Raw genomic sequence first — 24,621 nt, 5'->3', positions numbered from 1 at the left:
AAGTACTGAGTGCATTAATGGACATTTTCAAATGTTTGATTTTGTTTTGCTGTTATAAATCTTTTTTTTTACTTGGTCTGAGGAAATATTCTAATTTTATGAGATAGGATTTTAGAGTTTTCTTAGCCATAATCAGCAATATTAAAGAATAAAAGGCTTGCAATATTTCAGTTGATTTGTAATGAATCCAGAATGCATGACATTTTTGTTTTTTAAAATTGCATTACAGAAAATAAAGAACTTTATCACAATATTCTAATTTTCTGAGACAGTCCTGTATATCCAGAAAAGCCAGATACGTCCACACTCCGGTCAGTAGGTGGCGGTAATGCGTATTATGGTTGTTTACCAAAACACAACAAAAAGAGACTATTCACCATCCCAACGGCGCATGCGCGAATTCAAGGTGAATATTCCAGGGATATAACGCTACCTGTGGGATGAGTTTATTTAGCGTTAGCCGCTGCTGTGATTCTAACTAACCTTAAGTGACTTAAGTAATCGAACATATCCGCTCACGCTAGCAGAAAGCACGACGTGTTTTTTGTCGGGTGGTCCGTCTAACACTTCTAATGCCCGCTAACTGGCTTCTACTTTGAACTTTACGCCGTCAGGTAAGTTCTGGTTCTGGTTCTGTTAGCCTAGCTAAGTGACGTCCGATGCTGGCGGTCACCTTACGTAGTGCTCCGTGACTCTTCAGATTCAGTGACGTTAGAGGACACGCTGTAGGAGAAGAAGTGACCAGTCACTGTAAGGTGGTGTTACGGTTCAACCTGAGACCCTGTTAACTGGCGACCTTCGGTCGAATGCGTCTGTTGTTGTCGTAGTTACGGCAGATGTTGATAATAGCATGAGAACACGCAGCTGTCCTCGCGAATGCCGCATTGTTTAGTTCTACAATACAATGAGAAACCTTCTCGTGTCGTGTCTGGTCTGAACATACCGGAGGAGACGATGTAGAAGAGAAAGCGTCCAGCGACTTGAAGCGTCGCGTGTTGTTTATGGGTTGAAACAGGAAGTTAGCAAACTGCCCTTCCTTTGAAATACATTTGGTCAAATAAATAAACACTTAATCAACATACAATTGGGAGTCTGTTTTGTGCAAACATGTATCACGTAGCATAACTCTGTAGTACAACAACAACAAAAATATATAAGGATGTTACGGGATTCGAACTCATGTCTTTGGGAGGAAAAACGGTTAATTGACGGGGATCTTACCACTAGGCCAAAATCGACACGATTTACTCTGTTCGCACAATTAAATAACCTGCACTGCGGTCACTGGTCACCACGAAAGGCAGAGAACCACCAGATCAACTTGTGACCAAGCACACTGCCGACCACCATGGAGCATGTTGACGTGAACGAAGGAGCACTCTACAATAGTGATGGCTTCTCAAACAAATAGTCAGCTGTTTCAATTCAAAACGTCTTTAAAGGGCGGCACATTAATGAGGAAAATGTTTGTGTTGTTGTCATGAGGTAAACATACACAATATGGACAATAAGGCCAGAAATGGTCATACATGTATGAATATACAAACATTACACCCATATGTGATTGTCTACCATCTGTCCATAGACCATGGGCATTGACCACATTAAGTTTGTCATATTTACTTTGCCTTATTGTGTCTGTGATTTATGCCACTTAAATAAAGTAAATAAGTGACCTGTACTGTTTGACTTCTCTGTGTTGTTGGCTGGCCACACAATTAAGAATTCAACCAGCCAAGAACACAGAGAGGTCAAACAGTTCAGGTCACTTCTTTAGTTTACTTTAAATATGACAGATGGTAAACAATCACATATGGGTATAATGTTTGGATATTGTATTTCAAAGGAAGGGCAGTTTGCTAACTTCCTGTTTCAACCCATAAACAACACGCGACGCTTCAAGTCGCTGGACGCTTTCTCTTCTACATCGTCTCCTCCGGTATGTTCAGACCAGACACGACACGAGAAGGTTTCTCATTGAATTGTAGAACTAAACAATGCGGCATTCGCGAGGACAGCTGCGTGTTCTCATGCTATTATCAACATCTGCCGTAACTACGACAACAACAGACGCATTCGACCGAAGGTCGCCAGTTAACAGGGTCTCAGGTTGAACCGTAACAGTGGCCCTATCTGCTCAGTGTCTGTACACAGTATGTCACCCAATGACACTTATATTCTGAATTTAGTGGCAACGTTTAGTTCTGTCAGACTCTTGTTAAAACGTTGACATGTTGCTCTTTCTCACTCTGGGTTGAGGTTCTGCTATTCAACGCGAGTGTTTGGGTATGGCTACTTTCTGACTGTTTCACCTGTTTCTCCCACAGAAATATAACTGGCATTGCAGGAGAACAGGCCCACCAGGATGGCCAGTGTAAGTACGTGTGTGCGTGTGTGCGTGCGTGTGTGTGTGTGTGTGAGACACCAATGTATTGGCAGAGGATTTCATATAATATTCATAACTAAGTTTATGTTGGCTTAGGATCCAAAAGGGTTCATTTGGTATGGTGATTGGTGCGTAACAATAAACAGTACAATAGTAAAGTTAAAATGTATAATAATGTATGATAACAAACATGTTAAGAGTACACCAACACACACCAAGTATGTTACTCTTCAAGTCTCCTTGGGGAGCTGGTCCTCTGAGTCCTCCATCTTTCTACAGTAGCTCAACGAACCAAACAATGTCTCTTCAGTTTTTTTTCTTCTTGTTTTGGTTTATTTGATCAGCACATTAATAAAAAGATTTCTGTAATTGTGCCAGTTAGCCAAGAGACTGTTTTTCATCTGTCGTCCCGAGAGGCAGATGTCATAAAACAAACTTAAAAACATAAGATTACACATGCAACGCTTTACAATGGGTGCACAAACAATTAATAGTGAGAATAGTGATTATACTCTTAGACATTGTACTAACAAGAAGACAAGAAGACAAACAACAACAAAAGTTATACATGCAGGTTGAATGAATGGTCGATAGTAACACTCAAGACAGAGACCTGACAACAGACAGTCAACAACTGACAGACAGAGTTCATACATTACTGTAGCTCAGGATGGAGGAGGTCGTCCTTCTAACTACATGGTTGGATATTTTGTTAAAAGAAGGACGAGTAAGCGTTTTTAACGGAGGAAAATATGTGCAGACGGGCCTGGCCCTTATTTGAAACGGTTGCATGTGTGCGTACATATAAAGGGAGGCAGAGTGATAGAACCGCCTCTCTTTATGAACTCCATCATTCAAACCGATCCACAACAGGTGCTGTGCAGCAGAGCCAGGCTGGTCAGTTACCTCCCGGGGCTTCATGTGCTGGTGCATCGTGTGGCTGGAGCCAGAGCCTTCTCTGGTGCTGGATCATCAGGCTCTGATGAGACCCGCGTAGCCATCACGCCCGCCGACATGAGTAGGATGTTTGTTTTAAACATGAATTAGCTGGAGCTGATGATATAAAATAAAAATGAGAAGTCTGTGACCTCTGAATAACATGTCTGTCTGTTTATGGACTGTGGACAGTGTGGCCCGATGAGAGCATGGGCCCTTTTGGGCCCCAGGACCAGCGCTTCCAGCTGCCTGGTAAAGTGGGATTTGACTGCCACCTGGAGGGATTAGCAGAGCAGAAGAGGAGCCTGGCACACAACATGGTCCCTGACCTGCTGTCCTCCCCATCCAGCAGAGAGAGACATGAGTTCATTCTGGCCCAGGTCATGGGAGAGTTCTTTGTAAGTATAGTAATGTTAACGTAAGTAGTTTCTTGCCATAGGGTTAAAACCTATCAGACCTGGTTTCAGTTTATTTCTCCCCACAAAGGTGATCTGTAGAATATATTAGACAGGACCATCAGCTCCTGGTCCACGATACCAGAGCAGCTGATGAGGAGCATCAGAAATCCTTCAACTGTTGCTTTATTTTACTTATCAATCGGACCCTCTCTTCTCCAAATAATCACGTAACCATCCATCCATGAAAGGAGATCACAGAATTTGCAGCGACATTAAAGGGTTAACAAAGTACCAGCAAAAGAAACCCTGGACAGTCATGAGCTCAGAACAGCCGCATGATGTAATCCATGAAATCACACTTCTGGATATTCTGTTATTAATGATGCATTCAGAGTGACGCCACATCATGGTTCATACGACAGTGTGTAAAAGGAGCAGGCAGAAGTCAAACATGTGAGGTGGATGTTAGGGTGAGAAACCTTTCCCTTTCTTTCCAAAAGTAAAAAGGCTCTCAACTTGTTATAGTTGGTCTAATGTTCTGTGTTATGTTACGTGATGCTCAGTTCTTCTGACACTCAAACAGGGCAAGCACTTGTTTAACATTTACAATGAGGTAACAAACTACACAAGCTAACATACTAATTGACACGCAGTCGGACTTCATGTTCATTAGAGGACTGCTCAGCTTGACCTCCTCGAGTGTTGACCGTCTCTGTCTCTCTCAGGAAGAAGAAGACGACCCTTCCTCGTCTCAGGATGTCAACAGAGCGACTCAGTACTTTGACAGCTCCAGTCTGGAGTGTGCCATACAGTCCTGCCCTGAACTTCTCAAGAAAGGTACAGCGCTGAGGCTGCAGCAACATCCACATTCATCGTCTTCATTTTGACTGGCTAAACCGGCCATGTGATCCTTCGTTAACAGTGTTGTGTCTTTCTGAACCCTCTGGAGAGAAACACTGTGGATGTTCTGCTCTTACTGTTGAGGAGAAGTGGTTTCTGTCTCATGTGTGTGTGTTTGCTGATGAACAGACTTCCAGTCCATGTTCCCTGAAGCCCCACCCACTAGCATGATGGTGGTCACCGTGACCCAAAAGACCCAGAACGATATGACGTCATGGTCTGCTGAGGTGGAGCTGGAGAGGGATCAGATGCTGGACACGGTGAGCTGCCGTGTTCTTCTATGTTTGGGTAGAATGGGTCACACTCCAGCCCCGGACGACAAGAAATATGTAAAACAATGTGTTCTTAACCAGAGAGTCCAGACCTCCACGGAGGCCACGTGGAGCGTGATGCTGGTGTATGCCCCAGGATCTGGATCCACTCCACCCTCCACGAGTCTCTGGAGCCTCGGGCTGGTGCTGTGTCTGTACAAACCAACTGAACCGAATATTATCTCTAAACCCAGAAGTGTAAAGCTTCATTCATGACGTCGACATGTGACTGACCCGTGTGATCCGAACATGTTCAGTAACTCCAAATCGTTGTAAAGCCCAAAAGTCAACATTTGTTCATGAATTTACATTTACAAAATCCAGTATGTTTACAAAAGCGACATTGTCACACAAAGGGAGATAATGTACACATTCAGAACACATGCTAATGTATTGATGCTAAGGATTTGTACTGGAAATAGAATTATTTGTTTATTTGAAAATGTTTATTTTGTGCTTGGAGGGAATTATGTTCTCTAGACAATAAGGAGGATTGTGTGTGTGCTCTCATCTCCCCTCTGGAAGCAGGATCATCAAAAGGAATGCATTTGATCATTTACCAGATTGAATTATATTCTATATATGAATAATATATATTAATTATATAGTATAAATTATTTTTTCCGATATTGATTACCCGTGTTTTTCTTCTGACTTTAAATCAGACGGTTGGTGAAACTGTTGCTGCAGACGGATGTGTCTCTCATGAAAGTGTTTTTAATGTAGCCTCAGATCATCTCTTCTGATTGGCCTTCATGGAGGCCACAGATCAAACCATTTAGAAGGAATTGTGTCTGCTGAAAGTCGGAGTACCCTTAATAAATGTATTTCACACAACTGTATTAATGAAGTTGTTTTCCCCTGTTGTAATTCACCTGAGAAAAGACGTGTTGCACTATTATCACCAACCGACACGCATTGTGTCTCTGCTTTGCAGTTTGTTGACGGGGCAAAGGAGATCTGCTCCGCCCTGCAGACGGAGGGCTTCTGGGCCGACTTCATCGACCCCTCCTCGGGCATGGCGGTAAGATAAAGCTTCGGATTCAAATCTGAATCCACTTAACAATCTTTAATTTTCCACATTGAGCTGACGCTTTTATCCAAAGCGACCACAATAAGTGCATGACATGTTTGGTGGATTGAAGGAAGACATCTTTGTGGAAGAGAATCTGCCCTGTTCTTATTTCAAAGACTGGACTACGTCAGGGTGCAGGTATCTAGTTCTCCCTTCTGCCCCATTAAACACTCAGTGAGTTTACATGATGGTATAATTCGAATCTTGCTTTAGTCGGACTATGCTATCTTTTGGGGGATCTGCTATTATCCCAATATACATGGCAGTGAGTAATTCGAATCATTGGCCTTTGAAAGCATGTCATATCCGATACGATAGGTGGCGCTGTTTTCATTACAACTCGTGGTGATACAGCCATTTCCGCTTGACCTCTTCACCACCACCAACAACAACCAACAACAACAACATCAACATTTCGAGAAAGAACCATGAACTTTAGTATGTTCAACTCCTTCAATACATTAAGCATAAATTCTGTCTGCTCTTCGGTCCAGAAATGTGTGGTGGCTCTTGTGTTCTCCATAGCGTTGTTTGCAGCGCCGCCGCTCCCATAATGTGCACTACGCGCTGCGCGTAGGGCACCAAGTCCTGAGGGGGCTCCACAAAATAGACAACTAAAAAAATCCTCATAGTTATAATAATTATAATGCCGATATTATTTCAGTCTAGAAATATTAGGTGCCTTTTAGGCATATATATCACAAAACAGGCAAAACAAGAGATATAATTAATCGCTCAGCAACCCCCCCCCCCATTAACACTTCTCGGGTTGCATCGCTCTGCCGTGATGCGCGCCGACACATCCGCACACACAGGTGACAACGACCGCCGTGGGTCACTTTCCTATCTCAGGGGGGCATCATGAAGGAGTTATGCTTCAGGCACCAACATGGTTAGCAGCGGTACTGGTTGTTTGTTTGTTTTCTGCCGGCCAGGCTCCCGGCAGTGAAAACTTATCGTCTCTTTCGACTTCCGGGTCACGACATGGGAGGGAGGGAGGGAGGGAGGAGGGCGGCGGGATCTCAAGCATGCGCAAAGACGCAAAGTCCAGTTCCTAATCCAATTCACCGTTACATGCCGCGATAGTCGAATTATCAACCGGATCGGATCGAGTTATCCAGGGGTGTTAATCGGATCGTAGTCGGACCGCACATAGTCGAACAAAGGTGTTTACATGAAATGGATAATTCGATTTCAGTCCGACTAAGCCAGTTATTCGAATGCATGTAAATGCACTGACTGTCTCCTACCCCTCTGCTCCTGCTCGTGTGTCATCGTTCAGCAGCTCTATCAGTGATGCTGAAGGTCACAGAGGACACTGGAACCCTTTACAGACGTGTTTCATCAGCTTGTATGGTACCATTTAGACAAATCTCTTCTCAGTTCAAGTCAATTCAGTTTATTTGTATATTATATATATATACACTACCGTTCAAAAGTTTGAGATCACCCAGACAATTTCGTGTTTTCCATGAAAACTCACACTTTTATTTATCAAATGAGTTGCAAAATGTATAGAAAATATAGTCAAGACATTGACAAGGTTAGAAATAATGATTTGTATTTTAAGTATTAATTTTTTTCTTCAAACTTTGCTTTCGTCAAAGAATGCTCCTTTTGCAGCAATTACAGCATTGCAGACCTTTGGCATTCTAGCTGTTAATTTGTTGAGGTAATCTGTTGAAATGTCACCCCACGCTTCCTGAAGCACCTGCCACAAGTTGGATTGGCTTGATGGGCACTTCTTGCGGACCATACGGTCAAGCTGCTCCCACAACAGCTCAGGTTGAGATCTGGTGACTGTGCTGGCCACTCCATTACAGACAGCTTACCAGCTGCCTGCTTCTTCCCTAAATAGTTCTTGCACAATTTGGAGGTGTGCTTTGGGTCATTGTCCTGTTGGAGGAGGAAATTGGCTCCAATCAAGCGCTGCCCACAGACAGGGTATGGCATGGCGTTGCAAAATGGAGTGATAGCCTTCCTTATTTAAAATCCCTTTTACCTGGTACAAATATCCCACTTTACCAGCACCAAAGCAGCCCCAGACCATCACATTACCTCACATGAAAGTTCTTTTTTTCTGGCCATTTTGAGAGTCTTATTGAACCCACAAATGTGATGCTCCAGATAATCAACTAGCTAAAAGGAAGGCCAGTTTTATAGCTTCTCTCATCAGCAAAACAGTTTTCAGCTGTGCTAACATAATTGCACAAGGGTTTTCAAGGGTTTTCTAATCATCCATTAGTCTTCTAAGGCGATTAGCAAACACAATGTACCATTAGAACACTGGAGTGATAGTTGCTGGAAATGGGCCTCTATACACCTATGGAGATATTTCATTAGAAACCAGATGTTTCCACCTAGAATAGTCATTTACCACATTAACAATGTATGGAGTGTATTTCTGATTGATTTAATGTTATCTTCATTGAAAAAAACAATGCTTTTCTTTGAAAAATAAGGACATTTCTAAGTGATCCCAAACTTTTGAACGGTAGTGTATATTCACAAATTAGAAATTTGTCTCGGAGTGCTTTACAATCTGTACGTATAGACATCCCTGAGAACACGAGCTGCAGCATTCTGGAGCAACTGGAGGGACCTCAGAGACTTATTAGAGCAGCCTGATAATAAGGAGTTGCAGTAATCCAGTCTAGAAGTAACGAACGCGTGAACCAATTTTTCTGCATCTTTTTGAGACGAGATGTGCCTGATTTTTTAAATATTACATAGATGAAAGAATGCAGTCCTTGAGATTTGCTTTACGTGGGAGTTAAAGGACAAGTCCCGATCAAAGATCACGCCAAGATTCTTTACAGTGGTGTTGGATGCTAGAGCAATGCCATCTACAGAAACCACATCACCAGATAATTGATCTCTGAGGTGCTCAGGGCCGATTAAAATTACTTCAGTTGAGTTTAACATCAAAAAGTTGCAGGTCATCCATGTTTTTATGTCTTTAAGACATGCTTGAATTTTACTGAGTTGGTTGGTCTCTGGTTTTATCGATAGATATAGTTGAGTATCATCTGCATAACAATAAAAGTTTATATAGTGTTTCCTGATAATATTGCCCAAAGGAAGCATGTGTAAGGTAAAACAAATTTGTCCAAGCACAGAACCTTGTGGAACTCCGTGACTAACGTTGGTGGTTATCGAGGCGTCATCGTTTACAAATACAAACTGAGATCAATCTGATAAATAGGATTTAAACCAACTTAGTGCCGTGCCTGAAATGCCAATCGACTGCTCCAGTCTCTGTAACAGGATGTCATGGTCAATGGTGTTGAATGCAGCACTAAGGTCTAACAAGACAGTCTGCCTGGCTACAATGCTAAAGAGAATTCAAACCTTCAAATGCTCAATGTCAACGCCATATGTAAGAACAAGATCAAGCGTGTGGCCAAAGCTGTGAGTGGGTTTCTGTACTCTTTGACAGAAGCCAATCGAGTCCAACAATGAGATGAATGCAGCACTAAGGCAATCATTATCAACATCCACATGAATATTAAAATCTCATACATTTATCAGTTTTAATAACTAAACTTGATATAAACTCTGAAAATCCAGATATAAACTCTGAATATGGACCTGGTGGCCGGTACAGAATCACAAATAGAATTGGCTGAAGTGTTTTCCAGGTTGGATGTGAAAGACAAAGAACAAGGCTTTCAAATGAGGTGTAGTTTAATTTAGGTTTAGGATTTATTAATAGGCTCGAGTCAAAGATGGGTGCTACTCCACCTCCTCGACCGGTGCCTCGAGGAATGTGAGTATTAATATGACTTGGAGGAGTCGATTCATTTAGGCAGACATATTCTTCATGGCTCAGCCAGGTTTCAGTTTGACAACATAAATCAATGTGATTATCTGATATTAAATCATTTAGTAACACAGCTTTAGATGACAGATATCTAATATTTAGGAGTCCACATTTAATTCTCCTGTTGTGTTGCACTGCGGAATTAGTGGTGTTAACTTTTATGAGGTTATTTTGGATGACTCCTCTTCTGCTTATTTTTAATATAATTAGTTTAAGTGGCCGTGGGACAGTCTCTATGGAGCTCTGGGGGGGGCGGGGGAGGGATGTGCTATGGAGGGCACTGGGTGACAGGGGGGGAGGGGCGTGGGGCTACTATGTTTCTGCTTTCTGACATGAACCTTGCGTTGTCACAGATATGGCTGTCCGTTGATTAACTTGGTCATGTTTGCAGAAATGTGGCGTGCTCTATCCAAAGTGGGATGAATGCCGTCTCTCTTCATGAGATGAGGTTTCCCCCAGAAAGTCTTCCATTTATCTACGTAGCCCACATCGTTCGCTGGGCACCACCTCGACAGCCAGCGGTTGAATGATGACATCCGGCTGTACATTTCATCATAGTTGAGTTGTAGAGCCCACTAATCCACAAACTACGAGTCTCAAGGTCCCCAGAACCACTTCGCTGTAGAGATCTCATGGATGCATCCAGAGTCCAAGAAAAAACCTGAACCAATACTCTCCTCTCTGTGTGGTCAGCTGCTTGAGTCCTGCAGTGCAACTTGCACTGTTCAAGCATGTGTGTATTGTAGGAAAATGATGCAGGCTGTGATCTTTTTTTTACGTTGTGTGACACTGTCACCATTTGGGATGTTAATAATTAACCGTTAACCAACAGTGAGTGATCCGTTAAACAGGACTAATGACGAATACATTTATATTTCTTAAACGGAGCAAAACTCGCATTGAAGAGAATTGTATCCGCTATTCTATTTTCTGTCGATGGATGTGATCCTATAACTACACGATGAATGTGTGCTCCTCCCCAGTTCTTCGGCTCGTACACCAACAACACCCTGTTTGAGACCGATGACCGGTACCGCCACCTGGGCTTCCAGATCGAGGACCTGGGGTGCTGCAGAGTAATCCGACACGCTCTCTGGGGGACGCATGTGTTTGTGGGGACGATATTCACCAGCGCACCGCCCAGCAGCCTCATTATGAAGAAGCTGCAGAGCGGCTGAACACGTGCCATTAAAACTAACACGATTATTTAGTGAACTTCCTTCTTTTTGTTTTGGCCTAAACAAATATTTTCTAGCTGAAAGCGTCAGTCTTCATATTAAAGTGGTTCTTGGTTTGTGGAACCTTTTAGATTCAGAACACCGGTCCTCGGTCTCACTGCTCTTCTTATTGTGTGTTATGACTCTACAATATACACTTCACACATTAAAATGTACATTGTTGGAGACTTAAAGATCCAGAAAATAGCTCCTGTTCAATGTGTGAAAACAGGACTATTTTGAAGAAAGCAGAAAGTAATGTTACTCTAAATAGTTTTGTTTCAACAGCATAGTGCACACAAAAAAACTACATTTTTGGGTAATTCAATTCAATTCAGTTTATTTGTATAGCCCAATTTCACAAATTACAAATTTGTCTCGGAGTGCTTTACAATCTGTACACATAGACATCCCTGCCCCAAAACCTCACATCGGACCAGGAAAAACTCCCAAATTGGTGTCAACAACAGTGTTATTATAGAGAACTTGAAGTAGTTATGGTAATCCACGTTTGACAGTTATGATAAGCGACCAAAGGGTTCCGGTAGTTAGTCCGACGTCCTCCTCCGACTCCACTGCACCAAACGTCAAAACCATCTGGGACAAATATGCTCAGAAATGTTGCTGGGATTATTTCTCCACTTCTACATTCCCAAGTGTCAGTTATTAACCAATTAGAATACTTTGATGTTCATAATTTTTTTCCAAAAAAATTGATTGTATAAAGAGATATAAAATGTTCTAAAACATTTGATACTTTTTGTATTAGTGTTGCTTTTATTTGCTTTGATGCCACCTCTAAATATTAATGAACAAAAAGGATGATAACGGGCACATTATTACAACACATTCAATTAATATGACCGAAATGAATAATAATTGAATAATGCAGAAGAAGGGGCGGGGCATCGTGAAAGAGGCCAATGAGGTCGGCCTTTGAGGCAGTGAACCAAAGGCCTGACCTCATTGGTCGGCCAGTTATTCAGACACAAGATGTTGACAGACAGGATGCCTTTACAGCAAGTCTTAGGAGTCAAAGAAAGGGCGATTAAAGTCATGGTACTATTCTATTATAAGTGCAGAGCGGAGTGACCATGTGTGTGATGTCATCAAGAGGGGGGGTGTTATGTAACTGCCTCTTTTATAAATTTTTCACATAACACAACAGAATCACGAGGGAAAGTGGGATATATGATGGTCGTAACAACTATGCTCACAATGTTGTGCACTTTATCGTTGTAGTTCAGGTTATTTTTGGATGAGAGCTGAAAGCTCAGTGGTTATAACAGGAGGATTGGTTTGAAAATAACTATTATTTATGAATGGCAGATTATGTCAAATGATTCAGAAAATGCTGAATTAGTTTTTTTTACATCAAATAAAGCGTAGGTATTATATATCTTACATAAAGCGTATGTGGTCAAAGTTTTTCATAGACAACAAATACAAAGGCCAAAACGAATTTTCTTCGCCCGAATAGATCACAAAGTCAACGTGCAGACGCAAGTGGTTTTGATGACACAAATTTTTGAAAGCAAAGCGGAAAAATTCGCCCGATTTCAAATTGCGAAAGCCAATCAGCGCTGAGCTGCTCCGCCGTTGATGAATCTAACTGCTGCTGCTCTAGTGGAGCTGGAAGAGACAGTTATTCAGACATAGAGGTGAAAGTCACCGAGCTGTGTGAGCCTACGGGGGATGTTATGATATATATGATATTAATGTTATGAACCCAAACACGAGGGCGTTAGATGTTCAGACATTTGTGGGATGTCCTCAACAAGTATAAATCAGAACTCGTGGTTAGTTCTTCATGGTGGATGAATGACATGATAACTGTTTCCAAGGAGTAAAGCCACAGAGATAAGCCCCGCCCCTCTAAAATGCGAATGAAGCGAAAAAAAATAGTCAAGCGAGTAAACTCAGGTGAGCTTTTGCAACGCTTTTTGTTTGAACGCAGCATCATTCACACCGATACGAGTCTGACTGATTTCAGCTGTGGATTAATACACGATTGGTGAGCACCAATCTAGTGAGTTTGAGGCAGCAGGATGTTGTGTGACTCACAAACGAGACAAAAAACACACTCCATGGTCACCAGGCTTCTATTTCGTATGAGGTGAAAGATCCGTTTCAGTCTCTTTGCCGACACGTCTGGCGATAAGTGGTAACTGCAGGTGTCTTTTCTGGATCTGATCAAAACAGTTGCAGAAATAGAAATAAAGAAAATGTTTAGATGTGTTCCTGAAAGGAATGTTGCGACTTTCCTCAGCGGACCACAGGCTCCGCCCCCATGGTGTTCCCTCACCGGGCTACAAAACAATGACAGTCTCACACTTTAGTCTTCAGTAAGAATCAGTTTGGCATCAATGTCACCATCTTCCATGAAAAGGTGAAAGCTTGAAATCAAATCACAGCATGGTCTGTATTGCAAAAAGGAAAAGTATGTATTCATTAAAAATAAATCAACATCAAAAAACAAAGTGACAGTATTATAAAAATTGTCGTTACTTCCTACACAGAATGTCAGTACACTCCTCAAAGTGATAATCTAACACTAAAGCTTTCTTGATGCACATGTCTCTCAAAAACAAGAGGTTCTGTTAGGAGTCCGTCAGAGTCATTTGCCAGATGGAGATGGGACTGTGTCTGGTCCATGGTCTCCCCCCCAGCACCAGCAGCAGATCGGGCAGATGCTGGGCCACATCGTGGTCCTCCTCGTCCAGCAGCTCCTCCGTAGGACTCCACTGGGTCCTGAACGACTTGTTCTCAAAGGTCAGACAGTTTCCAGTCAGCTGAGCGTCCGTCCCCATCGAGCCCTCTGTGCTGTGGTCCGGACTGGAGGGCGGGGCCAGTGTTGTGCCTCCGTAGCATCTATCCGGGCTGAAGGTCTCCAGCTCGATGGCGCCCTCTGAGCCCAGGAACGTGAGCGGGGCGGGGAAGCACTTGTTCTTGAAGTGCCTCAGTTTCCCTCCCAGAAGGCCCGGTTGGATTCCTGAGCTGGAGCTGCTGCTGCTGCTGCTGTACTTGTAGCTGGGACCGAGCCCGGCACAGCAGTGGTGGATCTTGTCTGGGGGGTTGGAGCCCGGGACCGTGGCCACCTGCCCCCAGCTCTGCGTGGTGAAGTTGTACCTCCACAGGCAGTTCTTTGGATAGTTCTGGCTCTCGCCTCCCCCAAAGATCAGCATACTGTCCTTGTAGGCCACGGCCGAGTGGCCCATCAGCCTGGAGGGCCCGGACCTGAGGAGGACAAGAGGGGGGAAGTATTGTGATGTGTTGACCATGGAAACAGCTGCAGCGTGATTAGCTGGTTAACGTGATGTAATGACTGAAGATCTACAAGGACACATCTCATTACAGCCTGCAATGCACACAGAGAAGCTATGGAGGCCTAGGTGGGACAATTCCTGGGACAATTCCTTCAGCAGGAAGGAGCACCAACAATGCCTATTGTGTCTTTGTGTGCAACCTCCAGCTGGAACCGTGACGGGGTGGACATCCTGCTTCAACAAAATAATACTGAGAAAAGAAACGACGAGAGGAGGTCAAGTTTGCAAATGGACTTGTTGCAGATCATTTCATGATCTATTCAGAGTGAACTCATCACATGACTCATAGTGACTCTCCACATGTCAGCCGGTGCTGGTTGAGATGTGAGATGTGGGCGTGGCCTGAACCCGCGTGTGAAGGATGTAACTTTACTTTAGGGGCGTACCATGTCACTCATGATAATACCAATACCAATACCAGTGTAAATCTCAATGTGACCAAGTACGTTTGCACCTACATGGCATTAGTCTTGGTGATTGGTGCATAACAATAAACACAATGCGATCGTGCCCTCGATGGACTGGTGGCCTGTCCAGGGTGTCCCCTGCCTTCGCCCTATGTCAGCTGGGATCGGCTCCAGCGCCCCCGCGACCCTAATGAGGATAAGCGGTATTGATAATGGATGGATGGACAATGCGATCGTAGAATAAACAAAAACAAAATCAAAAGTATGTTAGAATAAGTATGAAAGTGTCATGTGTGTATGTTAAGTGAGGAGTAATGCAGGGATACGTCATCTGATTGTATACCTTGTGTAAGTATTGTGATTTGTTGATGTATTTATTTCATAACTATGTGCAGCAGATATTAACTCACGCACCAGTCTGTACGCGTCAACAATCAACGTCGAGCATGAAAACAGCTGCAGCGTGATGAGCTGGTTAACGTGATGGAAGAGTAGATCTACAAGGACACATCTCATTACAGCCTGCACTGCACACAGAGAAGCTACGGAGGCCTAGGTGGGACAATCCCAGAGTAAAGAGCAAACGTGGGTGGTGCCTTGTCGGTGGAGGCAAGGCTACCGACGAGGCACCACCGATGAGGCGCCAACCGACGAGGACAAGGATTCTCACTTGTTTCTGAGGGAAGTCCACGTGTCGCTGGTGGAGCTCCACCTCCAGAAGTCCCTCTGCTCTCGGAGACCCTTCAAGCCCCCGAACAGGAACATGCAGCTCTGGCTGGCCACGGCGGAGTGACTGTGTCTGGGGCCGGGGCCTAATGAGGCCTGCTGGGGGCCACTCAGCAGGGACCAGGCCATGGTGTCTAACACACACACACACACACACACATTAAACAATGTGCTGCACAAATGGGGGAAATGAACATTACATAAGGGTAACTGTTGACATACATTTGCGATGTCTATCCGCCCCGTCTCACTCCCATAAAGTTTAGCAAAGAGTGTAATTTTGGAATTGTTCTGCATCTGTAGTTATCCATGTGACAAAGTATACATGTTTAGTCGGCAGAATAATGGAGAGAGAAATAAAAATGACATATTCAACGCGCTCCAGATCCGGACCGACGAGGTGCACAGACATTATAATCCTCTCGTAATTTAAATGGAAGCAACTTCAAACTCACCCAAGTCCAAACTCCAGAAGTCGTGCGAGGACCCTTTCATGTCTACGAAGCCTCCGTACACCAGCATGGCCGAGCCCACCACCACAGCGCTGTGGGCCTTCCTGTTGGTCGGCATCTAGGTCAGAACCAGAACATAAACAGACTGAGCCCGGGACTCACGCGCAGCTCTGGGCTTAATGTGTCTCTGGAGTCGACAGGATTCCAGATCTCATGTGGTTCTCGATGTGCGCGTCTGTGAGTGTGCACAGGGAACACCTGAACACATCATGCTGCATTCAAGTGCCTCCAAACTTGGAATTCTTTGCCAGTACACAAACATTTGTTTGTTCAGTAAACGCAGCACATCCCACTGTGAAGAACTATTTCAACACATTAACCCAACAATAATTATTAAATCTATGCTGGTGATATATTTTGCACTAAGCATCTGAAGTTCATTCAAACATGTGAAGTTTGACATGAAACCACTCAGTTCAGTTCATTCTCTTTTTTCTAATGATTTTTTTTTATTAACAAAAATGTTGCCCCACAGAACATCCGCAGTGGAATAGCACCTACAGTTTGTTATGCTGAAAACACTACTCTACAAAAGAAAATACACAAATGTATAATCCTGTGGAAATCACTACACAAGGATGATGTTTTTTTTGTTTTTTTTAACATAGTTCAGTTCATTCTCTAATGTGCGCCGACGAGGACAACGCTTATACTTCTTTGTTCTTCCATTGTCAGCGTGTTGTGCATTGCATAATCAAACGGGATGCATCGTCAGTGGCAACACGGACTACAGGGCCGTATCTGACGTGTTTCCACTCGTCAGCGTGGTAGACGTCTCCATACCTGAGCTGGGCGTGTCGGCCTCTGGCAGTTCACCCACGTCTGTTTCGCTGAAGCGACAAAGGGAAATAAAGTAGAGCTCAGGTTCAAAAAGACATAAATGAAATATTATGCAATGATGGTGAGTTGATGTCACACAGACAGCCGGTTGAGATGTATGCAGCGTCAGAAATACACCAGGGCAATGGGCAGACCTGCCGCTAAGAAATCTCATTTTGCCCCTGATGTCACTAGGAGAGGCAAAAAATTACCCCATACTTTCCATAATTTAATACAATTTAAAACAATAAATATACTTTTTTATTGTAAAAAAACAACTGGTCCCCGGATAATAAACAATCATCCCACCAAATTTCATGCGATTCGGTTCAATACTTTTTGAGTTTTGCGAATAACACGCATACAAATAAATAAATAAATAAATAAATACACGGCGATCAAAACATAACTTTCCGGCATTTTCAATGCGAAGGTAATAAATCAGTGATTCATTTGGATATTTAAACATCTTCAGAAAGTGTGCAATAATGTAAGGGATCAATCAAATGGGTGACACACACACACACCAGAAAAAGTACAGTCTGGAGACGTTTCCCCAACAGTACTGAACTATTGGTTCACAAAAGCATATTTGAGTGTCTAGATAAGTGCTATTAAAAGTATTATTATTATTATTATTATTATTAGCCCTGCATATTTTCACTGCTCGTCCGGTGAAACTCACCTAAGTCAAACACCCAGAGCGGACATCTCCACGCGGTGTATGCCGAGTCCAGGATGCCTCCGAACACGTACAGGAAGCCCTGGAGGACGGGAGAGTTCATATGGGCAACATGTGACAGGTCATGTGACAGGTTCTGTGTGTGCCTCCCCCAGTGAACGCTGTGTGTACCTCATGAGCCACCATAGAATGTTCCTCCAGCTCCTCTGGGGCAGCTTCACTGGTGCAGTTCAACTCGGTCCAATCGTTACGAACTAAAACATTAAACACGAGTAGATCAGTAAAATTCAAGCATGTCTTAAAGACATAAAAACATGGATGACCTGCAACTTCTTGATGTTAAACTCTGACAAAACTAAAGTTATTTTACTCGGCCCTGAACACCTCAGGTATCAATTATCTGGTGATGTGGTTTCTGTAGATGGCATTGCTCTAGCATCCAACACCACTGTAAAGAATCTCAGCGTTATCTTTGATCGGGACTTGTCCTTTAACTCCCACGTCTTTTATGGAACCAGCTTCACATTCAGTCCTGGAGGCAGACACAGTCACCTCTTTTAAGAGTAGACTGAAGGCATTCCTCTTTGACAGAGCTTATAGTTAGGGCTGAATCAGGTTCACCTGGTCCAGCCCCTGGATATGCTGCTATAGGCTGATAGGCTGTTGGGGGACGTTTAGGATGCACTGAGCACCTCTCTCCTCTTCTCTCTCTACTTATGGATGAATTTTCATCTCTCTATTGCACATTACGAACTCTGCTTCCACCCAGAGTCCTTTTGACTTCACGTCTCATAGGGTCCATTGGACCTGGCTGGGTCTGATGCCCTGCCCTCTTTACCTCCATCTCCGATGGATCATGGAGGTCTGGTTCGTGGAATACACCTACTACCAACTATGCAATGGCCCTGTTGATGCTCCGCCCACTCCTCCTCTCTACCATGATGGATCATGGAGGTCTGGATTGTAGTCCATGCCTACTACCAACTATTCATACACTCTGTCATATTCCTTGATTGTGTTGTTACTGTGTTTTAATTTGTGTATGATTCCTTCTGTACACATTACATCGATTGCACCTGTCCATCCTGGAGAGGGATCCTCCTCTGTTTCTCTCCTGAAGGGTTCTTCCCTTTTTTCCCCCTGAAGGGTTATTTGGGAGTTTTTCCTGATCCGATGTGAGGTTTTGGGACAGGGATGTCTACGTGTACAGATTGTAAAGCACTCTGAGACAAATTTGTAATTTGTGAGAATGGGCTATACAAAATAAACGGAATTCAATTGAATTAGTTTATATATCTATAAATATATCATGCCTGAATTAAAATAAGTTAGTAATGATGCCAAGATTACAAATAACACTTTTTTTTTGATTTACACAAACCCCACTTTCTTGTGTTACTCTAAAGAAGCTCAACTCATGCTCAACAAGGTCCAGGTCCTGTCCTCCATCCCATAATGTCTCATTATGGTTTAGGTCCATATGTATTGAAGTCGACAATCTCAACAATACTTATTATCTCCTTCTCCTTCAATATCTCCTCCTCTAGTCTCTTCTCCTCCAATATCTCCTCCTCTAGTCTCTTCTCCTCTAGTCTCTTCTCCTCCAATATCTCCTCCTCTAGTCTCTTCTCCTCCAATATCTCCTCCTCTAGTCTCTCCTCCTCTAGTCTCTTCTCCAATATCTCCTCCTCTAGTCTCTTCTCCTCTAGTCTCTTCTCCTCCAATATCTCCTCTAGTCTCTTCTCCTCCAATATCTCCTCCTCTAGTCTCTTCTCCTCTAGTCTCTTCTTCTCCAATATCTCCTCCTCTAGTCTCTTCTCCTCCAATATCTCCTCCTCCTCTAGTCTCTTCTCCTCCAATATCTCCTCCTCTAGTCTCTCCTCCTCTCGTCTCTTCTCCTCTAGTCTCTCCTTCTCCAGCCGCTCCTCCTCTAGTCTCTCCTCCTCTAGTCTCTTCTCCTCCAATATCTCCTCCTCTAGTCTCTTCTCCTCTAGTCTCTCCTCCTCCAGCCGCTCCTCCTCTTGCCTCTTTTCCTCTAGTCTCTCCTCCTCTAGTCTCTTCTCCTCCAATCTCCTCCTCTAGTCTCTTCTCCTCCAATCTCTCCTCCTATAGTCTCTCCTCATCCAGTCTCTTCTCCTCTAGCCTCTCTTCCTCTAGCCGCTCCTCTTCTAGTCTCTCCTCCTCCAGCCTCTCCTCCTCTAGCCTCTCCTCCTCTAGTCTCTCCACCTCTAGTCTCTCATTCTCTAGTATCTCCTCCTGTCTCCTTGTCTGTATATATCTCACTCGAGTCGCGATGCTTACCAGAATGCACACATTTGATTGGACGAGTCGCATCCTGTGATTTACAACGCATGTATTTCAGTTGGTGTGTTTTCTGGACCGCTGAGCTTAAAGGCTGGAAAAGCTGCTTCGGTTAAACTATAAGCGCTCGGTCAACATATAATCTTTCTCAGGGTCCAGATACAACAGCGCCTGGGTCCCCTGCCCTAAAGTAAAGCCCCAAAGGGAACAGTAAGTGTGGCCCTTACCCACACTGTACCTCCAGAAGTCCCCCAGGCCGCTGCTGTTCCTTCCTCCCAGGATATAGACGTTCCCATCATGGCTGCAGCAGGCGTGCTTGTAGCGGTCACACGGGGACCGGCTGCTCTGGGGGAGCCGAGTCCACAGGCAGGGGCTGCTCTGACTCATAGCTGCCACTGGGCCATCTCCTGAAAGAAGGATAGAAATGATAACATAGTGTACAATGTACCCATGTTGTATTTGTATTCCCATCATGCAATGTATGAGTCTTACGGGATTATTCAACATTTACATTTTCATTGGAACTTGTGAGAAAATGAAATATTCTAACTGTAAAGACCTGCTTCAGTTCAAAGGTTAGCGTTTAAGCAGCAGAGGGCTTGAAGGCGTGTGCCTTGGGCTCCACTATGGATCATCAAACTAAACTGCATGGCCTCCTCAGCTGAAGTGTTGAGGCTAAAAGGCCAAACGCAAGGCGGTAGGAGCACAGCCTGATTGGTTGTCTGTCCTGACCACATGTCAGTCACACCACTGCTCCCATGGCAACAGTAACAATGCTGTTGTCCCTCCTCTTCGGAGGACGCCTGTGGCCTCCGACAATGCCAGACTACCACGTGCATGACGAGCCGCTGTGTGTTGGCAGTGCTGGTCGTCATGGTTGGAGGGAACTCGGCCTCTTGGTGTTCAGCTGGGACCCGGACTAACAGGCCCTGGAGCCAGGGGGGACACGGTGCCGTGAGATGCCGGGCTCCGGGGACAAGCTCTCTCGTCGTTTCTTGTACACCTGGCTCTTACTTAAATATGTTTTTAAAAAATCTTTTTAGGTGATAGAATTGAATGGCAGTCGTTCCCAAGGACTGGGTCTGGACCACAGTCCCCATAGTGGGGATTCTGTCAGGGTCGCCAAGTAAATTATCAGATTATATAAATGGGTCCCAGAAAAAAACCTCATCTCAACTACAGTGGACATTCTGGATTAAAGACAAATGATGATTTGACATAATTAGGAAGAAAAGTTACATTGTATTAGTGATTAGCAGAGAGTGATATCTTGTTTGTTTAGCAACCACTCAGCAGAAGTGATGATATTTGTACTGAGGTGGAGTGACATAGAGGCATGTATAGTAGCCCAGCACTGAAGCATACCTTGATTTATGGTCTGTTTGACACTAAATGGACCATTTACCAAATGAACATCATGCTGTATGTTCATGTATGCAACTAGAGATTGAGACCATGAACTCATGTTTACAATGTTTTACGAAGGGAGTAAATCAAGAGAAAAGTAGTCATTTTATATAAAAGTTTATACAACAAGAGGAGTCGCCCCCTGGTGGTCAGTAGAGAGAATGTAGCTTTAAGACATGAAGTATAGACTGAGTCGGCCCCTGGTGGTCAGTAGAGAGAATGTAGCTTTAAGACATGAAGTATAGACTTCGATACAACCAGAGGAGTCGCCCCCTGGTGGTCAGTAGAGAGAATGTAGCTTTAAGACATGAAGTATAGACTTCGATACAACCAGAGGAGTCGCCCCCTAGTGGTCAGTAGAGAGAATGCAGCATTAACACATGAAGTATAGACTTCGATACAACCAGAGGAGTCGCCCCCTGGTGGTCAGTAGAGAGAATGCAGCTTTAACACATGACACATATATTTCTATACAACCAGAGGAGTCAACCCCTGAACCGGAGATTTCCGCCTGGTTCATTGTCGTGATATATTACCCACAAACCACTGCATTGAGGTCTAATTCCTTTAGTCTATCATTGATATGTTGTGAATATATCACAGATAAGGGTGTCGTCTACCCTCTGCTTCCCATCAGGCCAAACAACCGCGGTGAGATCATCACAACAGGCCCCGGCCTGTTGTGAGCTTTCGCCTAATGCAGCACTAAAAACTAGAGTTGTTCCGACACGATGACAGCATGAAAAGAAGTGGAATCACAACCATGAGCCAACAGGCCTAACACACATGTTGGCTCCAACACAGGCACGTTCTGTTTGTCAATGCAGCACACACAGAAACATGAAGGTGCCATCTGGAACCAAAAGTGGTTCTTCAGAGTGATGACATAGAAGAACCATTTTTAGTTCCACAAAGAAACTTTCACACCAGGGTTCTGTAAAGACCCATTTACTTAAAGAGTTATTCAAAGAACCTACAAAGGTATCTCAAAGAACCTTAAACAAATCGTTCTTTAAGGCACCATTTCTTTAAATAGTTCTTCAAAGAACCTATAATGGTGCCTTAAACGAAAAAATGGTTATTCAGTAGGTGATGGCTCTTCGTAGAACCACAAAGCCTTTTAAAGAACCATTTAAGAACCATTATTATTCTGTGTGCACGTCTTTCAGAAATGGCCATTTGGGGAGACAAAACAATGTAGTTGAACTGAATACAGTAGATTACCCAGAAATAAATTAACCACATTGTGGGGGTTCATTTAATTAAATAGTATGGAGACAAGCTTATTTTATTTTTAAATAAACACTAAAGACTGTGGATAAGATATTTAGTTTACTACATTATTCCACAAGCACAGAAAGTGACACACCACACCTGAGAAGATGGAAGCATAAAATGTTAACATGATCATGTCTAATAAACCATCCTAACAGTCAGGGTGTTCTCCATCATTTGTTGCAGCTCCAAGACACTGACACTAAACTCAGGGATGCAGTGATACTCAGGCAGTTGCTCTGTGTTGTTGCATTTGACCTTTAACAAGAAAAAAATGCATAAGTGATTCATGAGGACCGACTCGGCTGTCAGAGGAAGAAACGGAAACATACATTAACAAGACTCTAACAACCGTTTTCAATATTCATGAGGATTCTGAGGCACGGTTGAATATTTGAGTTCTCTGTGTTTTGTTATCAACGGCTCCGCACTGCGTACGACGAGGAGCTCCAGCGTTCTCTTCTCTTTTCACCTTGACAGCACTGAGGCTCCTCCACTCCATCTTATCAGTCACGAGCAAACAGCTGTGAGGTCGTGACATTCACGTGACATGCCTACTACCTCTTGTCCAAACACCTGAGTGATACTTGTATAAAGAGCAAAACGACTCGTAAAACAAACAATCACTTTTCTGTAGAGCTATGTTCTTTAATGAAAGAACATAGCTCTACAGCTATTACACACTGTAATGGAAAGGTCTTTGAAAATCATTTCTTAAAAGCATTGTGATGTCCCATGAAAATGTTTTGATGTTTAAAAAAATAAGCCAGTGAAACTATTGTAATATGTTAGTTGAGTTGAATACTGGTACTCATGGCCAAATAGGAATACAAAGGATTATATGCACTCAAATAAAACATACATTGATCTCAAGGAGGAGGGATGTAGTTTGTGTTGTTTTATTGAAATATATAATTTGTATAATTGTATTGGAAGTTATTTATAATAGTTCCTCGTGTGCATCACGTGGATACCGTATCAACTCGTGTGTAATCTTCTATTTATAATGCATGGCAGTAAATGTACCAATGCTAATAAACAGTGCTTCATGTTGGAGAAGCTCAGCTGGACTCCCGTTGATACTCGGTACCGGGCTAGCTTGGTGCTGCTCACCAACACCTCACATGGAGCTACACCCACTAACGTGACTTCGGTTCTCGTTGTAGCGGGAGCTCACTCCCGTTACACGGGTCCATTTCAACGTCTTGCCCGGAGTGACTTCCTCCGAGCTCCGCTCACACATTGAACGCAGCTGTGTCATCACCTACTGAAGTCTTTACTTAGACTGTTACTTAGCGGCTGCTCCCAACAACCGGTACCGACTACAAACGCATCACTTACTCGATACGAGGACCCGTTATGGAGGCTTTGACTTCTCGGCGGTCCTGTGTGTCGGTGTATAAACACAGCCATGACGCGCCGGCGGGGTGACGTAAATAACGGTAACGGCGCGTTGAAGTTGAAGGAAAGGACATGAGGAGATGGAACTTTTGTTTTTCGAGCTTCCTCCTAGATAGTAAAGCGGCTCGATGCCGATAAGACCCCGGGCAGCCTGTGTGTCGGCACCGCATTCCTCTGATCCTCGTGAACTGGTGTGACGGGCATTTCATGTGTGAAGAAACTTGCTATAATGAATCTTTTGTTACTTACGAGATCCTAAATGCGTCTCAAGGTCTGGCGGTTGTCTCCCTGTAAAGTGTAAACGGTATTTTGCTGCATTCAGGATCTCCTCGTAAACCGCGGCTTCTATCGCGGAATGTCGTGAAAACGGAAACAATGCAGATGTGCCCAAGTTTATTTCCTGTTTTTGTTGTTTTTGAACTTGTATTGTTGTTTATTCTTGAAAAAATGCATGGTACACATATACCAAATACACATAGTGGCATAAATCATTCCATAAAAATATAAACATATTTACGGTTTTAGAATATATGATTGATGCTATATGTAGTTTAAATTTACTTTAAAAAATGGCTTGTGATTAAAACATTTCGATTTACATTTGAGAAGTTTTCCAAGTTATACGATGAAATAAAATATTTGATATGGATTTGCTCTGGAGCCAGATGACAACATTATCATTTCACTTCAAATGCCATATATATATATATATATACACT

General features: G+C 43.4%; 2 protein-coding genes across 5 annotated transcripts; one reads left to right on the top strand and one right to left on the bottom strand.

Moving 5' to 3' along the window:
* Positions 1-401: 401 nt before the first annotated feature.
* mmadhcb (metabolism of cobalamin associated Db) lies at positions 402-11,800 on the top strand. The gene is made up of 8 exons (XM_056424433.1): positions 402-614; positions 2,328-2,374; positions 3,260-3,404; positions 3,515-3,720; positions 4,446-4,557; positions 4,750-4,880; positions 5,869-5,955; positions 10,813-11,800. Exons 2-8 carry the CDS (start codon positions 2,366-2,368, stop codon positions 11,005-11,007), a joined length of 885 nt encoding a protein of 294 aa, XP_056280408.1. The 5' UTR covers positions 402-614; positions 2,328-2,365; the 3' UTR covers positions 11,008-11,800.
* Positions 11,801-13,125: 1,325 nt separating this feature from the next.
* Positions 13,126-24,291, bottom strand: si:dkey-3d4.3 (leucine-zipper-like transcriptional regulator 1 homolog). Of its 4 annotated transcripts, none has more exons than XM_056424346.1 (8): positions 23,843-24,291; positions 20,047-20,226; positions 17,690-17,772; positions 17,522-17,600; positions 16,801-16,847; positions 15,961-16,075; positions 15,450-15,639; positions 13,126-14,283 (listed from the first exon to the last, which is right to left on the bottom strand). In XM_056424346.1, the coding sequence occupies exons 2-8, from the start codon at positions 20,204-20,206 to the stop codon at positions 13,647-13,649; spliced, it is 1,311 nt and encodes a 436-aa protein (XP_056280321.1). In that variant the 5' UTR covers positions 20,207-20,226; positions 23,843-24,291; the 3' UTR covers positions 13,126-13,646. The 4 variants fall into 4 exon arrangements, with proteins under 4 accessions (XP_056280321.1, XP_056280311.1, XP_056280304.1 ...); XM_056424336.1 differs by having other exon boundaries at positions 24,152-24,291; XM_056424329.1 differs by lacking the exon at positions 23,843-24,291 and having other exon boundaries at positions 20,047-21,410.
* Between the last annotated feature and the right edge of the window lie 330 nt (positions 24,292-24,621).

This window comes from Pseudoliparis swirei, chromosome 2 (assembly GCF_029220125.1).
Source record: "Pseudoliparis swirei isolate HS2019 ecotype Mariana Trench chromosome 2, NWPU_hadal_v1, whole genome shotgun sequence".
In the NCBI taxonomy this organism is placed as follows: Eukaryota; Metazoa; Chordata; class Actinopteri; order Perciformes; family Liparidae; genus Pseudoliparis; species Pseudoliparis swirei.
This window is presented reverse-complemented; position numbering and strand designations above follow the sequence as displayed.